Source organism: Pollicipes pollicipes, unplaced genomic scaffold (assembly GCF_011947565.3).
Source record: "Pollicipes pollicipes isolate AB1234 unplaced genomic scaffold, Ppol_2.1 Scaffold_3447;HRSCAF=4054_pilon_pilon_pilon, whole genome shotgun sequence".
NCBI classification, from domain to species: Eukaryota; Metazoa; Arthropoda; class Thecostraca; order Pollicipedomorpha; family Pollicipedidae; genus Pollicipes; species Pollicipes pollicipes.
In genome coordinates this window covers 5755037-5771687 of record NW_023596297.1, presented here as the reverse complement: position 1 = coordinate 5771687, position 16651 = coordinate 5755037, and the positions used below count along the sequence as shown (strand labels likewise).

Genomic DNA, 16651 nt, shown 5'->3' with positions numbered 1-16651 from the left:
TGACGTAGAAGTAGGCACAATGCCCCGCGTGAGTTGATTGTTGAGTGGCAACCACGGAAGCATGGGAAAGATTGAGTATTGAAGCGCATATGCTGCGCATTTCGTATCCTTCTGATTACCACTGTCGACTCACTGGTGCTTTGGACGACCCAAATTCATTGAATGCCGGAGCCATAAGCGCGTGAAGAAGCAATTAAGCAGATGACCACGTATCACTCTCCACATACCGTGTTGTTGTGATTTAGTACTGTCGATGTGCACTGTGGTAGCAGGCGCTGGATGCCGTCCACCGAGCGGCTTCTTAAACATATCCACCATCAACTGGCTTTGAAGTTGACTGGTTTGTTGCTCACTTTCAGCGCATTCCAAATTAATCTTATTCCTTTAAGATGGGTCGGTTGGTGACTTGCCTCGTCAAGTGTGTCCCGAGCCGTGCGCAGTCCTGAGCCGCGCCCAGTCCCGAGGCGTGTCCCCCGAGGCGTGCCCGGTCCCGAGGCGTGTCCCCCGAGGCGTGTCCTCTCCCAAGGCGTGCCCAGTCCCGAGGCATGCCCGGTCCCGAGGCGTGTCCCGTGCGTGCGAGGCGTGCCCGGTCCCGGGCACCTGTCCGCCTGAGTGGCCGTGTGGTGCGGCGCGACGCGTCACCGGCGGTGGTCCGCTGACCGGCGCGTCCCGCCATGCCGCAGAGATAGCCGACGGCGTGGTGCCCCGCCACCGCTTCATGTCGGCCTACGAGCAGAAGATCGAGCCGCCCGACCGCAAGTGGCAGTACCTGCTGTTCGCCGCCGAGCCGTACGAGACGATCGCCTTCAAGGTGGGTCTAACATCACAACATCTAACAACCCTGCGGCGGTTCGCCTGAGGCGGAGTGTGGGGGGGGGGGGGGGGGGGTATGTCGGGATTGTCGTCCGGTTCTAGTCGTGGTACGATGTGAACGATCGCTGTCTCACAGTCCGGTGCTTGAATGGCTTGTGCATTTCATGCCTACGCACCCGTCCTTCGAATTGAAAAGGAGAATTGTTTTGTTCCCGGCCGTATGCCGTCCACTGTAACACTTCACACAATTTGACGTGGTTGTAAGGGATGGCAAAAAGGCGCATCTGTTGAGCTGGGAAGCTGATGACATGGATGCAGTGTGAAATAAAATATATGTTCCATAATATATGACATATGTCTTCATGATCATTCCAAAAGCGGCCTTGCATGCAAGTGAGCATCGTCGCTTTGTGTCCGTTGCGTGCGTTCTGCCTCATAATGCAGGAGTATCAGGGTTGTGTGGTCGTTTCCTGATCAGTTCATCCCCGTCTGGACAGGTTCCCAGCCGCGAGGTGGAGAAAAGCGAGGAGAAGTTCTGGACTCTCTGGAACAAGGACACCAAGCAATTTTTCCTGCAGTTCGCCTACAAGATGGAGCCGAAGCCGGTGCGGCCGCCGGGCCCGCCGCCCACCATCCCGCCACCGCCGCGGCCGCACGTGCTGCCGCCGCCGCCGCCGCCGCGACCGCCGATCATGCCTCCGCGTCCGCCGCCTCCGTTCGCCGGCGGGCCGATGGGCCGGCCGCCGGGGCCGCCGCCATGCTGCCGCCGCCGCCGGGTGGACGCCAGGCCTGCGGCCGCCTCCGCCGGCGCCGCCAGCACCGCCGGCACCACCGGCACCGCCAGCGCCGCCGACCAGCCGACCGCCCGGAGCGCCAGCGATGCTGAGCGGGCGGCCCCCGGCGCCGCCGGGCCTGCCGCCGCCGCCGCCGCCGGCGCCGCCTGGCCTGCCGCCCGCGCCGCCGCCGCCCATGAACCCGGTGCCGCCGCCGCCGCCCAAGCTGTCGGAGCCGGGGGCGCCGCCGCCGCCGCCCAAGATCACGTAGTGGCCGCGTGGTGGCGCGCGGCCGGTGCGGGCCGTGGGCGCCGCCGGGTTCGAGGATATCGCTCATTGGCGATGCCTGACACCGGGTCCGTCGCAGCCAGTGATTCCTCAGCTTTGATCGGAATTTTAAAGCTCTTTTCTCTCCAAGCGCCGCCGCCGTAGTGGGGATTGGTGTATTCTGTGGCGGTGTAGCTGTCAGGCGGCCGAACCCGTCCGGCTCCGCCTAGGTCGTGACGGCTTGTCGAGTCGTGATGAGTGGGTGCGTTGCTGCCATCTCCGACCCGTGGTGCCCAGCAGCCAGCCGCCACAGCCTCTCGTGGTCCTCGATGACGAAGGGCGGACCTTGGTGTGTTCTGGAGCACCAAGATCTGCCCATGCGGTGCTGCGACGGTGTACCAGCCGGCACTACTTTCTCTACCCATTGTCATCAATACACTACGGATCGCGATTTACCGGGTTTTTGGTTTTGTCCACGGATTTTCTCTGCCCGTTGGGATTATTTTCGTGTGACAAAGCATTTTTACATGGGCATGGGGACGGATGCTACAAAGCAGGCTTTGAAACGAGACGGTGAACCGATCGTGAACTTCCCGTGCATTCTTGTAAAGTCCAGGCGGTGGACCGACGATTCTTGACTTTTCGTGGGCCTTTTGCGCATTAGAAGCGCAGACAGAAAGGTTCACGGACGATACACCACTGATAACGGAAGGCTAATTCGGACTGGTTCGCAGTATTCAGTCGTGGATAAACCTGTAATTTCCGACTCTAACCAGACAGGCGCTCCTTAGCGCCCCAATAATGGTCGGGAAACCAAAAAAAAAGAACCAAATTCTGAGGCAAGCTCATTTGTTGGCGTGGTTTGTGGGTAGGTAGCTTCACGTTAACCGCCAGTTCCTTCAACCCCCCGCTCAAACTCGTTTTACAAAGCCATGCCCCTGACTTGGCTGCATCTGTGCATTCGCCGAGCATCGCGACGTGGCATGCAGTCTAGCGCCTCCCCGGTCCGGCGCACGGGGTGTACTATGGAAGAAGAAAAGTACAATAAATGTCTCTTATGCGCCGTTTATGCTGGAAAGGCTTGCGACCAAAGTGAGCATTACAGTATAGCACGAGAAAAAGTATTTCCCTTGGACTTTGTTTGGATGTGGGATGGGCATGGGAACGTTGCGTCAAAGCATTGAATAATATATTCACGCAGGCCGTAGTGGGCAACACTTATAATTCGCATGACCGTGAGGTCACAAATTTAACACTGCTGGGAACTCCACAGGTGGGTTTTCAGGAGAGGGGGGCCTCAGTGGTGCCAGCGTGCCAAAGGGCGGTATCGGCGGCGCCGGACGCCTCCGCGACATCATTGCGCTGAACCTCGCGTGCGTGTGCGTGGAAGTTAAGCCAGGCTTCATTCCACTAACTTTTCAAACAATTTTTCTTTATAGGATTTTCAGGATATGTGTAAAAATGAAAGATTCACGCTGCTTTACAAGCTATGCAAGCATGCCGTGCATGGATTGTGTTCCTTAGAGCAGAAAACACTTCATAATCAGAGGACAACAAAAATAATCATCATACCTTGCACATGTAGCAATTCAAACAATCAGAGAACAATGATGTGATGGGTTTGAACTCAGATTGCACAATGCTGACACCAAATTGTGCTCATCATGACTTCAAGGCTAGCATTTTGGTTGCCCTTTCAAGGGTATACCCTATGAAGGACATCTTAGCATAGGAAGGTGGCTGATTAAGTGTGGCAATTTTTCATGGTTTAACCTGCCTGTAAATGGCCTTTTCCATGCATACAGGGCATTTTATTTTAGAAGGCAGAGCATACATTATGACATTGTATTGCTAGTTTAAAAAGAAAATTTGGTGCTCATAATTTTAGGAGGGGTGGGGAACCTACGCTGCATTTTATCACATCACTTGCACATGATTTTAGGACAGAATGTGTATCTATTACCTGGTAATTGGTTACATTTCCTGAAGAATAGGAAGGTCTTGCTCGGATTATTCATCATGGTCATTGTTTGAGCAGGCGTGTCACAAGATGTAGAATAAGTTAAGCACACTTAATGAAAATGATATCAAGGCACTGTGCAGTGCAGAACAGCTCCTGGCCACTCAGTTCAGGTCAAGGAGACCTTGAACAGCTTGTGTGGATGTTTGGATGTCCCATCTGAAGAGACAGCTGGTGTGCAAAACCACAGGGGAGGCTTCACATGCCACTTGCTGCTGCATGCTGCACAGCCTGTCTGGTGATGTCACAGTATTACCAGCCACCTCTTTGTGCTTTTGGTCATGATCACTTTGAACAAAAACACTAAGATGGAACAGCCAGCACTGTTGCACTGACACTGTTTGGGGTGCCAGTGCAGCTTGAGATGGTAATTCTGGCAGGAGGATGTGGCTGTGAGTGACTGAGCAGCACTTTGGGTGCACTGGCCTGCACTGCAAGGACATTGTTCATCAGCAGATAGTTGAGTTGCGTCAGTCATCGCTGCAGCCAGCACTGCTTGTGCATTTAAAATATCACAGACATGGCATGTTTTCTACAAGAGCAGTGGAAGAAGGTTTCTGGGAGAAACCTTCAGTCATCAGCCACCTCAGGGGCCAGTCACAATGAAGGTGTTGGTGAAGACTGCTCGAGCTACAGAGGTTTTTTGCTGCCTGGACAGGGAACCTGGTCGGCCCCAGTGGCGGAAACCAGACATGGGCATGACCACTGAACTTGGCCGCCGCCGGTTGGCAGCACGGCCTCGGCACACTCAACTGTCTGCCCATGTCTGCCCTAGACAGGCGCCACAAGAAGTCAGTGGCTATTGAGCTGGTTGCCCACCATACCGCCTCAGCCACCGCTTCCCTGCGCGACTTTGCGTCTGCCTCTCTGTGGGGAGATCGCTTGTGCATGTGTTGCTAGTCACTGCCACCAAACAATGTGTCCAATAAGTACCAAAACCCCATTCAGGTACCACAGCAGTGTGCAGCCATTTCAGCCATGGGTGCAACTGTTCTTTGACCGCAGTTCTGTGCCCTGTGTGTGAGAGGCTGGTCGCTGTGACCATGCTTCCTTGGTATTGCTGTGCCCAGGACATGATACAGTATTGGTGACAGTATTGGCCATGTGACTTAGTTTCCTCAGGCTACAGCTGTCAATGGGGTTAAGGTAGCCTCCTGCAGGCATACATATGAGCATGAAGTTTCTGTCACATGTGCTGAGAGTATGTTCAGGAAGACCTTGTCCTTTTCAGAAAATGTCTACTCGTCTGTATCCACTGTACCAGCGAGGTAATCCGCAATTGCGGATATTCCTTCCAAACTTCTGGATGAAGTTGATACGTCCAAAGCACAAAATCCCATCAAATGCTGTTCAGGTTCATTGTGTCACCTGAGATGACCAAACTTGATGTCAAGCAATACCTGGAGAAGATATACAATGTACCTGTGGTCCAAGTCAGCATCTCTAACAGACTAGGTATGGAAAGTGGTAGCTGAAGTTAAGTGGCTGATGATTTCCCATCATTAGCACTCCTGCATTGAACCAATGGTTAAGGAGCACTGAAAACTGTTATAAACTTGGTGTCAGATGCTTTCATTATCTTCTGCCATTCATGAAATTTATCATAGCTGTCAGCTGATTTATGCATGTCAGGTTCCTTCATGCAGTGTTAAAGTGAATTGTGTGATACAGGAACACCAATGTTGTTTGTGATGTTTCTAATTTGGCATCGTTTTCCCCAGGTCAATTTCGCAAATGGAGGGAAAGGGATACATAGTCAAGGAGATGACATTAAATATGGGCCTTTGTGTCACCTTGGTGAGTAGTACCAGCAGCATCAATCCATTGGATGAAGCTGGTCAGCCTGGTTCTGTTCTAGGGTGATTATACCAAAGCAAAAAATGTCATTTTCTATCGGAGTAATTCAGCTGTTCATGATTGTGTTAATGATCGGTCTGAATGTAATATGGCATGTGGTTAAACTGCATAATAAAGCACATTATGAGGTACCATTGCACACAAGAGGTGAAACATTAATGTGATGTCTGTGTTTTGCATATGCAGAGCTTGCGCTTGGCTGGTCAGAACAGATCTGGTGTACAAGTGTCTCACACTGTATAGATATGCATATTGTTGTGGGAAGTTTTGCTTTTAATTGACATTCCATATTGTGTTTTGTGCGTGTTCCCCATGTATTGTCCACGTTTTCATGCCACTTCGGACAGATGTGCTGGAAAGCTGGCGTGGTTTGAGATAAGCCCAGGGGTGGTGGTAGTTGTCAGATTTCTTAGCGGTTGTACACCGTATGCTGCTGTTTTCAGCCAAAGGACATGGTATTTGAGTTTCCGAATCTGCTGCCCGAGGAGAAGCAGAAGGAGCTGTCGGACCAGATGAAGGAGATCGAGCTTGCGAGGGATACATACAAGAAGGACCAGGAACGCTTCAAAGACAGGCCCGGTGTGCCCACCTGGTTCAACTAGTCCGCCGTCTGTCCGGCTTCATGTGCGCTGACTTTGGATGGGAGGTGTGCGAGAGTCGCGTCGACCGCGCTCATTAGCCAGGTGACAGATGAATACGTGAGGAACATGTACTGTATGCTGCCCCCTTTTGACTGTAGACCTGTTGCCCAGCGGGATGTCGAGTCGTCTACAGTCATGTGACCACTCGTGATTGTTTCGTCGCCTTGGCGCCTGTTATCATGCTCATTTTTATGGAAGATGATAGCGACATTTCAGGTGCTCTAGACTCTCCTTTTGAAAAGCTAGACTGAAGTGAAACGCTGCCCAGCAGAAACGGAACGCTCCAGCACCATGTCTCATTATATTTGTCTGGTAACACACCATTCGTTATCACAGGACCACTAACGACCAAGCACCCACCAAGCGTCCCATAACATGCATTGCACCGCCTTGTCGGTCCACGGCGACCGGCGATGGTCGCGCGCGGGACACCCACCCCAGGCACGAGTCTACGACAAAGTACCGGGCAGAGAGATGGCGCGGCCGGGACACAGCTGGGCCAGCAGTTAAACCGCCGAGGACGTGTCTGTATCACTTATGGACTGGGGCCGCTACGACTGGCAGAGTGACGAGAATCGTTTGACTGAACTGAGGTCCTGCGCTCTGGAAGCCAATACTGGATTGGAAAGCAAATGAAATCGTATCTTCAGGAGACGTTACTCATCTGCAACAACTGGTCGTATCGGTCCCCCCATTACCAGGCCCTTGTAAACAACGCAGCCCACGGTGAGCGATACTCGGGCCGTTTTGAACTGTTGCGGGCGCACCCACGCGCAAATCTCGGTGGCTCTCTGCTCCTCACGCAGACGAACAGCCCCCGACCGGTGGTCCTGCCGTCGACCTCGTCACACGAGGACGTCTTGAGACCAGCCGTGGAGGGGTGGCGCCGAGCCGCGCCCTATCCTCGCGCACTGCCGGCGACCACGGCCGCTCACATGCCGTTGTAGGAGGGGCCGCCGCCGCCCTCGGGCGTCACCCAGTTGATGTTCTGGCTGGGGTCTTTGATGTCGCACGTCTTGCAGTGGATGCAGTTCTGGGCGTTGATCTGGAGCCGCTGGCCCTGCTCGTCCTCGGTCGGCACGTACTCGTACACGCCTGCGAAGGCGAACGGCGGCCCGGTCTCAGCGCGAGTGGCGCAGCAGGCCACGCCCGCACGCCGGCTGCACGCGCAAAGCGCACCGCTATTCGATTTCTGTGGCCGAACGGGAAGGACTGGGATATTGGCTGATTTTGTTTCCGTGCTGTTCTGGGCTCATAGGGTAACGGCACCCACAAAACCACTATCAAATGTGACAAAACAAGGACGGCAACGCTACATGAGTCGACCGGCCGGCGCTGGAGCGCGGGGACGGCTCACCCCTGATCTCACCTGCCGGGCAGAAGCGGCCCTCGGGGCCGTCGAACACGCTCAGGTTCTGCTTCACCGGCACCGCGTCGTCTCGCAGCGTCAGGTGCGGCGGCTGGTCACCCTCGTGGTTGGTGCCTGGCGACCGGCGGCGTCGCGTCACGTCACGTCGTGTCACGTTACGGGACGGGCCACAGGTAAAACCCGACCGCCTTGACCAGAGCTGGGAGGGGGAAGGCGTGGGCCAATACGGCGGCCATGCTGTCCTCACCTGTCAGAGCCACCGAGCCGAGCAGATCGAAGCTGAGCTTGCCGTCCGGCTTCGGGTACTCGATCTGCTGGCACTCCTGCGCCGGCTTCAGCAAGGCGTAGTCGGCGCCTGCGCAGCCCAGGGTGGAGTCAGCCGGAGGGGTGCCGCAGCGCGAGGCCGAACCCGCCCACACCCTCCGCGGCCCGATGATCGGCGCTGCGGACAGAGCGCCGGCCGGCCGGGCCCTCCCGGTGGCAGCACCGATAGCTCTGGCCGCACGGCCCGTGATTCTCGCACCGCCGGCTGGCCAATACGCCTCATTAACAGAAAATACCGTGTCAGCCCGGCACTCACCCATCCATCCACGTACAGGCGCCACCTACCGGGGTGTTTGAGCGTCCACGGTTCCTTGCCGCGGCCGAGGACGTAGAAGAGTCCAGTGTACGCCAGGCCGCCGTACAGGCCGAGCGGTGAGTGGAACGAGGGCCTGACGTTGCGGACCGACACCAGCTCCTGCCAGACCCGTGAACTGCGGATTCGCTCTTCGTAACTGACCGGGTTCACACCTGCCGCACACACAGTGGCGCCAGGTCAGAGGGCGGACGGCGCTGCGACGCCGCGTGACCCACTGCAGGTGAAGAGTTGCGTGACATGTGCGGGAATGGGGAGGGTACAACAGGCCTCAGTAACCATTGACAACAGGTTAGGTTAGGTTAGGTTAGGCGTGGATGACCCGGGTCACCTTCTCACAGGCCGTGAGCGGGTGTCTTCATGAGCGAGCGCGCGCTGCCAACGCAAACTGCACGCTCAAAGCCCGTTCGATATCGCCTGCGATTCACGATCCGCAATCTACTCCCAAACTCGCCTGCGGCGGCGCCGTCGGCTCACCTTCGGTCTCCGTGTCGCCCGCCTGGATGGCGTCGAACACGCTCTCCGCAGCGATCATGGCGCTCTTCATGGCGTTGTGCGTGCCCTTGATCTTGGGCACGTTCATGAAGCCGGCGCTGCAGCCGACCAGGCAGCCGCCGGGGAACGTCAGCTTCGGTACGCTTTGCAGGCCGCCCTCGTTCAGGGCGCGTGCGCCGTACCCGATCCTGCCGCCGGCACAGGCCACGTCACCATGTCAGCGGGCTAAGACGGCCAGCGGTGTGGGCATCAGGCCATCAGATCACGGCGAGATGCGAACAGGAGGTACCGGTGTCCGTGTGTTAATGGCGCGGGGCTGAGCATTGACGCGAGTGCATTCCTTACGATAACTATACACCAGCCTGGTCCACCCCCCCCCCCCCCCTCAGCTGAGGGGACGCGCGCCACCCGTCCTCTACCCCCCCCCCCGCGGCGACGGAGCCGGGCTGACCTGGTGCCGCCCTCAAGCGTTCGGGCGATGGACGGGTGGTGCTTGAAGCGCTGGAACTCCTTGAACGGGCTCAGGTAGGGGTTGGTGTAATCGAGCCCGATCACGAAGCCGATCGCCACTAACGGCGTCTCGTCCTTCAGGTGGTACAGGAACGAGCCGCCGTACGTGTGGATGTCCTGCGCGCGCGGACGCCGGCCGGTCAGTGCGGCGTGGAGACGCCGCGGCGGTAAAATATGTCCGATTTCGAGGCCTACACACGTCAGCACAGGGCCTACCAACGTACACGAAGGGAGAGACTGCATAAGGACGCGCCGATAACATGCTGTTTGGAGCTTATGAGGGAGACAAATGCGCGTCTCGTCGACGTCCACGCATCAGGCCACCAGCCGTTAGCCTTTTGATCCAACGGCTGACTCAACCAACCCCACTACCGCCGCCTGACGGCAGCCCGACACCCCTCGCCGGACACCCAGCACCACCAGCGTCGCGGCCGGCCCAGCCGGCAGCAGTAGGCGCCCCTGGCGGCGGGTGGCGGCGGCCGCTCACCAGCGGCCAGCCGACGGTGTGCTCGACGCGTCCGGGCCGGTGCACGTCCGGCGACACCTCCCACAGCTCCTTCAGCCCGATGCCGTACGTCTGCGGCTGGGCGGCGTCGCGCAGGCTGTAGCGCGCCATCAGCTGCTTGGCCAGGTGGCCGTGGCAGCCCTCGGCGAAGATGGTGCACTTGGCGTGCAGTTCCATGCCGCGCTCGAACGAGTCCTGCCGGCCGCCGCACGACGCTCAGGGCGAGTGGGGGAAGGGGGGGGGGGCGCCAGAGAGATGGGCGGCATGAAGAACGGGATGCCTCCGAACCCGTCCTGAAGACATTCAATCGTAATTAAGAAAATGGGAACATACTTTATTCCCTAGTAAACGAGATGCACCAAAGAACTCTGTAGATATAACCCAATGTTAGCGCATATGAGCATCCACAAAATACTTGATGTTGCGGAATGATCAACAAAGCCCATTCCCAAACCCCACGCCTTTCTCCAGAGATAAAAAGCAATCTGATGATGTGGCCCCTGAGAGGCCCTGACAAAACACCCAACAAACGCCCCACAAACCCTCCGCCGCGCCGCACGCGCGCGCCACCGACCTTGGGCGCGCCGTCCTTGCCGACGCCGAGGTCGCTGGTGGCCACGCCGCGCACCGAGCCGTCGCCGTTGAAGAGCAGCTCGGCGGCAGCCGTGCCGGGGTACACGTCCACGCCCAGCTCCTCGGCCTGCTCTCCCAGCCAGCGCACCAGGTGGCCCAGCCGCACCACGTAGTTGCCGTGGTTGCGCATCGGAAAGCCGGGCAGGATGGGGATCGGCAGCCGGCCGGTGGCCGTCAGCAGGGCGAACTTGTCCTCGGTGACGGGCGTGTTGAGCGGCGCGCCGCGCACCTCCCAGTCTGGGATCAGCTCGTCGAGCGCCAGAGGCTCCAGGCACGCGCCCGACAGGATGTGGCCGCCTGCCGGAGGAGCCCCGGTCAGCGGCAGGCCGGTGGTGTCCTGCCAGCCGGCTGGGTTGTCGTCAGTCATTCAGTGCTCTTGGTTTTTATTGCTGGCCGTCCACGGTGTCATATTTTTCAGCATTCTTTCATTGTTAAGTGCGAGACCACACAAGCCATTGACGTCCTCATCGAATCTCGCTTTGTTTTGTTCTAGGACCGAAACTTGCGCAGCAGGGCGTACGGTGCAGAATCATGTCTTTTACAATATCATGATACTTGTCCCACTTTTCAACACATAGTTTTAACAACATATTTCAACAGATAGCATGACAGGGTTTAGTATACGCTCTGACGGTGTTTTGTCTTTTTCTGATAGCTAGCAAAAATAATCATTTGCATGAAGTGTGTCAAACTTGCAGGGTGGGCGCTTCCGAAGCATCACCAGAAACCACGTTTTTGAGCAGTTGGAGGCACAGCTAGATAAAGTTGCAAGTTAAATACAGGGGATATGTGACCAAGATTATCTGATCTAAGACAAAAATTATCTTAATGATTATGTCCTGCCACCAAAAATAGTCCTGTTCGCATCTGGTGGCCTCCTTGCCGAAGAAGAAGTGGGGTAAGGGTACAGGCAAGGGTAGGAGGAACCCCCAGCACAAGCCAAAACAGTGGGATAATACATTGCCTGGTTAAATACATACACAATGACGCATTGTTGCATGCTCCTTGTCAATACTTAGCACAGTGTGACAAACATGAGCAAGTATTGGCAGCAATGATGTCGCCATGCAGCTATAGGTCAATTCCAAGGACGTCTGTGTTTGTGTAATGAAGTACCAGACTGCATACCTAAAAAAATAAACAATGCACATGAAAACCTGGGCAGGACAGGCAGCGTTCAGTACCGATTTCAGGCGCCTTCTCGACAACGGTGACTTTGATGTCCTCTCCCTTGTCGGCGGCCAGCTGCTTCAGACGGATGGCGGCAGACATCCCGGCGGGACCGCCGCCCACAATCAGCACGTCCGTCTCATCTGAGACACGCTCCATGTCCACATCTGGCAGCCCCACCAGCACAGGTCAAGGGCAGAAGAGCTGTCACATACAGAGCATGGGCTGAACCCAAGAGTGTGGTAAACATTGGCAGGAGTTGGTGAGAAGTGGTAGCCTTGGATTCTATGGAAAAATGATACATCATAGACATAATATTTTTCCACATTGTTTCCACAATCATATTTTAGAGGTGAATGGGTTACAGTTTCATGACATGACTGTTTCTAATGGTGCTTTAGTCACTGTTGTATGGTACAACAACCCAGCAAAATTAAGTCATGGATAGTTGAATGATCATACCAGAGCTCTGTCAATGTTTTACTTGGAATGGTCTATGCATTGGAATGGCCTATGTATTGGAATGGCCTAAGCATTGGAATGGCCTATGCACTGGGATGGTCTATGCACTGGAATGGCCTATGTGGTCTATGCATTTGAGTGGTCTATGTATTGATACCTTTGGAGGAGAATGTCTTCATTGGCACAATCACAAGGAATGAGCCAAGCTGGGTTTCAAATGAATCTGTGAGAATCTTACATGCCCTCAAGACACACAGTTAGACAAGCTCATTATGGCCCATGCTAGCTACTGGCAAAGTCATAAGTTTTTGAGAAGCTCCCAGACATCAGGCTAAGTCTGCGAGGCATTAACATCACAGCTGTGAGTAAGGACATCATTTTCATTTAGGACAGTATGAAACGATCCTTTTATGACCAGTAATCAACTCAATAAAGGTTCACACTTATAGCGGTCTGGTAAAGATGGTGAAAAACAGCTGATTATTAATAAGAGAAATGCAGCACAGACATCAAGAAAAAGTCCAAAGCTTTCTGTGACAGAAAATACAACTTAAAGTCATGCAAAAGATTTGCAAATCCAATTCACCAAGTTATTTATTGTATGCAGTAGGTAGAAACCTGTTATCACATACCAGCTTACAGATGTAAGCTGGAATGCTTACATCTTGGGAACATCTTGAGAAAACAGCAGGCAATGCAAAATACTTAAAAGCAGGTATGTGCCTGGATCAAAAGGGTGCATCCAGGACTTCATGGGATTCCATCTTGATGGGATTCTGGTGTCAGGTTCTGGAGTGTGTTGGCCTTCTTCCACATGTCTGCCTCAAAGCAATCATAAACCCTACCTTTCCACCTGGGATCCTGGTCTCGTGGATGAATGGTGTAATGTGTGGTTATCTTTGGGAAGCATTGAGCACTATGTTCATATCTTCTTCCAATGTGGCAGACACGGCTTGCTGAAACACAGATTAAAAATGTGTAAGTAGTCACATCCAACACTCCAGAAAAATGTGGGAAGAACTGAGATAAGTGAATATGAAACAGTCAATACAAGCCTGCTGCTCTGCCAAAAAACACTGATCATTATCACAAAACAGCATGCTGATTCAATTTTATCATCAAAATAGTAAGTCACAGCCTATGCAAATCACCATACCCAAAGGAACAAGTCAGCAGACAGTGGAAAGTTTGAGTTGATCTCTGTATCAAAACAGTGATTAAAAATTGACTGCTATAACACAGTTCACAATGAAAATGATTTTTGGCTATTTTATTTGCTAGACTAATATTTCCATTCAACAAGTTACTGATACCCTCTGAAGCTGTATTATCATGCATCCTTCACTTCCTTAAGCTTCTTTACCTTGGGAAACTTAGTTGCCTTATTGGTCCTTTCTGCTAACCATGCCACAACTGAAGCTTTTTTACATAAAAATATACAGGAATATGCATAATTAGCCCACCAGCAATCAAGCACTTTTAGTACATATCATTGAGTTTGAAGTGATTTGTTTTTCATATAACACATGTTTGAGTACTGGCATCAGGCCTGAACTATTTGATACATGGCAAACTGCTTGTATGCTATCATTAATATTGATACTACTTAAATAAATAAATTCATTTATCTAATTTGCATATTGTCATTAATGCATTCTGCAATATCAGGTATTTGACACAATGTAGAACATATTACTCCTTAGACTATGTTCTCATACTGGTAAGACCAGCCAGTATCAAAATATATTACATATCTCATAAGCAATTTTATTGCTGCAACATTGCATAACACCATGTCTTGAACAATGTTGGTAAAAAGCTAGTTCATGAAAAAGAAAGCACTGACAGCATGTATACCATAAGACTTGTTTTTGCCATGAAGTTGGTCAGATGGCAGTTCAGCTCAAACTATAATAAGTATTCATAAAGCTCCCACAATGGCCTATGGCACAATGGCAAGCAAACCATGATTACATAACACAGATGATGATTTGTAATTTACTTACCCTTTTCTGAGCTATAACGCAACATGAATCTAATAAATCACAAACTAGGATCACTGAAGCTAAATGATGTCAGTATACTATAAGATAACACGTTCATGGGCAAAGTATGTTCACAATATGCAAAAAAACAGCCAGGGCACAGCCAAAACCTTACCTACTCGTGAAGACCGAATCACAAGCCCAGCCATGGTCTTAAAGTCTCCTTGGCGCTCTTGCGTTAATACCTTATGGTTTGCAGCGAGTGAAAAACATGCATACAGTTATCGGAACTATTTCGGTCGTGCGGAGACTGATGGCCACACAATCCACTCTATCAACCGAACCCCCCAGACGCCAAGCTATGTGTAGCCCAATTTTCTGAAGTCTCTCCCTCGCCACTTTTGTCAACCACTATTTTGACTTATGAAAGCTCCTGATAATTGAGATAAAACTTTCGAATTATTCGAATAATATGCAATATATTATCATAATATTTAATATCAGTGAATTAGAATAATATATTACACGCGGTTTCGAATTATTCTGGCGATAAGCTTAATGGAAAGAAAATGTGCGACATGTTGTCATTGACGACTGTCGAATTGACGTAACGACTTCAGACCAGGATGAACGGGTGTAGAAGATGATCTAGGGCTGAGACCGTCCCAAAGCGGCGGGCGAGAGGGTCGTCCATAAATTACGTTACGAATGGAAGGGGGGGGGGGTGGTTTTTGATGGAACGGAAGCGTCACAAGGAAGGGAAGAGAAGAATTTGGATAGTGCGACATTACGCTCAGGTGTGTTTGGAAATCATGCTAAGATAGAAAAACCGATTACAACGTTTAAGTCCGCTAGCACTGTTGGCTTCGTCTCATAACAATCAGAGCATCCCCGTTACTTGTTTCGCACATCCAGCTCAGGGGTCAAAGGGGTGTTACGATTTTGGACCGTTGTGCTCAACCTAGCGTAACCAAAGAAGGGGGTCGCCCATTGTGACCAATGCGTAACCAGGGGAGGAAGGGTAAAAAACGACCGAAAATGCGTAACGCAAATTCTGGACGACACAAAGGGTAACGTCATCACTGTCTCACGATTATTTTGGCCAAGGGGCACATGCTTTGCCTCGGTGGTACCTCTGATAATTGACTTGTTACTCTGGGTCAAACCAAATAAGGTCGAATTATATTCCCACTGTTTATATACAGGTTTGCAAACAACACGCATGCATGCCTCGTCTATGTGCCCAAGCCAAATTTTTGCACCATTTTCTTTCGAGCTGTTCATGGGGCCGTCAGAAGTCATCATATGATTCCCATGATATTAGCCTATACTGACGTCGAACGTATGATCCTCATCCACACATTCACTGGTATGCCGTGAGAGATATGTTAGCACGGTTTTGAGCAGCTTCGAAAACTTGACGTGACGTCATGGACATCACGTTCGTGACATGCCTTTCAAGACAGCTCACCGTCAGTCAGCATTCAGTCCACGGTCGGCATATGCAAGCGGCCCCTTCCAACACGCTCAAAATGTGACATGCAAAGGGCCAGTATGGGGTGAGCACATCAATACGCTTGAATACGCCGCGAATACAGTAATTTGGATCCTATAGTTCGTTTGACAAATTTTACTTTTGATCAGCCAATATTCACCAATTGAGGCATGTCCCATATTGAACACAATGGTTTTGTCGGATGAATTCAACTGTTATTTCAGATTTTTTTCACAAACGCAAAGATATCTATTTCTATTGAAGTAAAGCCAACTTATCACACCAACCAACTCTGAGCCCACGATCAGCCCACGGTCGTCCATGCAAACGGCCTCTTCAAAAACACTCAAATTGTGTTAAATGAATGACCATTACGACATGAACATATCGACAGCCTCTAATACGGGAAAATTCGGTGGTTGGTCTCCTGTCGATAGTTCATAAACGTTGCTTTTAATAAACGATATTAAGCAAGCAGGGCACGTGATGTATTAAACGGGATTGTCTTCCTCCTATAAACTCAACCGCATGGCGGGATTTCTCCGAATGGGACCACAATTCAGCTTGCGTAAAGTGAAGTCTTATTTTTCCGAACGGTTTAATTTTCGAAGATGGCAGACAACGGGTCTAGTTTCGTCGGCCCGTACAATTTCGCTGCTTTGCTAATAAATGTTCACTGGGCATGGGACATATCAGTTCCCAAAAGATAAGGCCGGCAAAATGGTTTTCAGCCCAAAACTCAGGCGAGATCTCACCCAAAACTTGCATTCAGATACATCACCCTGAATCACATTACACCGAATGTTGCTGTGTTGTGCCTAGGACGCCTGCAAGCGATGAGCTGATTCCAAAATCAAGTTTTGTTTTCCATTGGCACTTCTCTTTCCCGAGTTACAATAATGTCAATCCAATTTTGTACCTAATGCCTTCCTCCCCATTGATATTACCATGGTAGGCAATGGGGCTGATCCTGTCGGCCCCTGCGATTTCGCTGATTTTTTTCTACTACCGGTAGCTGG

The 16651-nt window shown here is 52.1% G+C and overlaps 2 protein-coding genes across 2 annotated transcripts; one reads left to right on the top strand and one right to left on the bottom strand.

Moving 5' to 3' along the window:
* Positions 1–389: 389 nt before the first annotated feature.
* LOC119091527 (splicing factor 3A subunit 2-like) lies at positions 390–6332 on the top strand. Its single transcript, XM_037214335.1, has 4 exons — positions 390–393; positions 684–811; positions 1311–1418; positions 6174–6332. Exons 1-4 carry the CDS (start codon positions 390–392, stop codon positions 6330–6332), a joined length of 399 nt encoding a protein of 132 aa, XP_037070230.1.
* Positions 6333–6659: 327 nt separating this feature from the next.
* On the bottom strand, positions 6660–14481 carry LOC119092044 (electron transfer flavoprotein-ubiquinone oxidoreductase, mitochondrial). Its single transcript, XM_037215005.1, has 11 exons — positions 14313–14481; positions 12998–13108; positions 11705–11857; positions 10462–10817; positions 9870–10082; positions 9324–9499; positions 8855–9060; positions 8350–8532; positions 7988–8095; positions 7741–7854; positions 6660–7466 (listed from the first exon to the last, which is right to left on the bottom strand). The coding sequence occupies exons 1-11, from the start codon at positions 14344–14346 to the stop codon at positions 7303–7305; spliced, it is 1818 nt and encodes a 605-aa protein (XP_037070900.1). The 5' UTR covers positions 14347–14481; the 3' UTR covers positions 6660–7302.
* Between the last annotated feature and the right edge of the window lie 2170 nt (positions 14482–16651).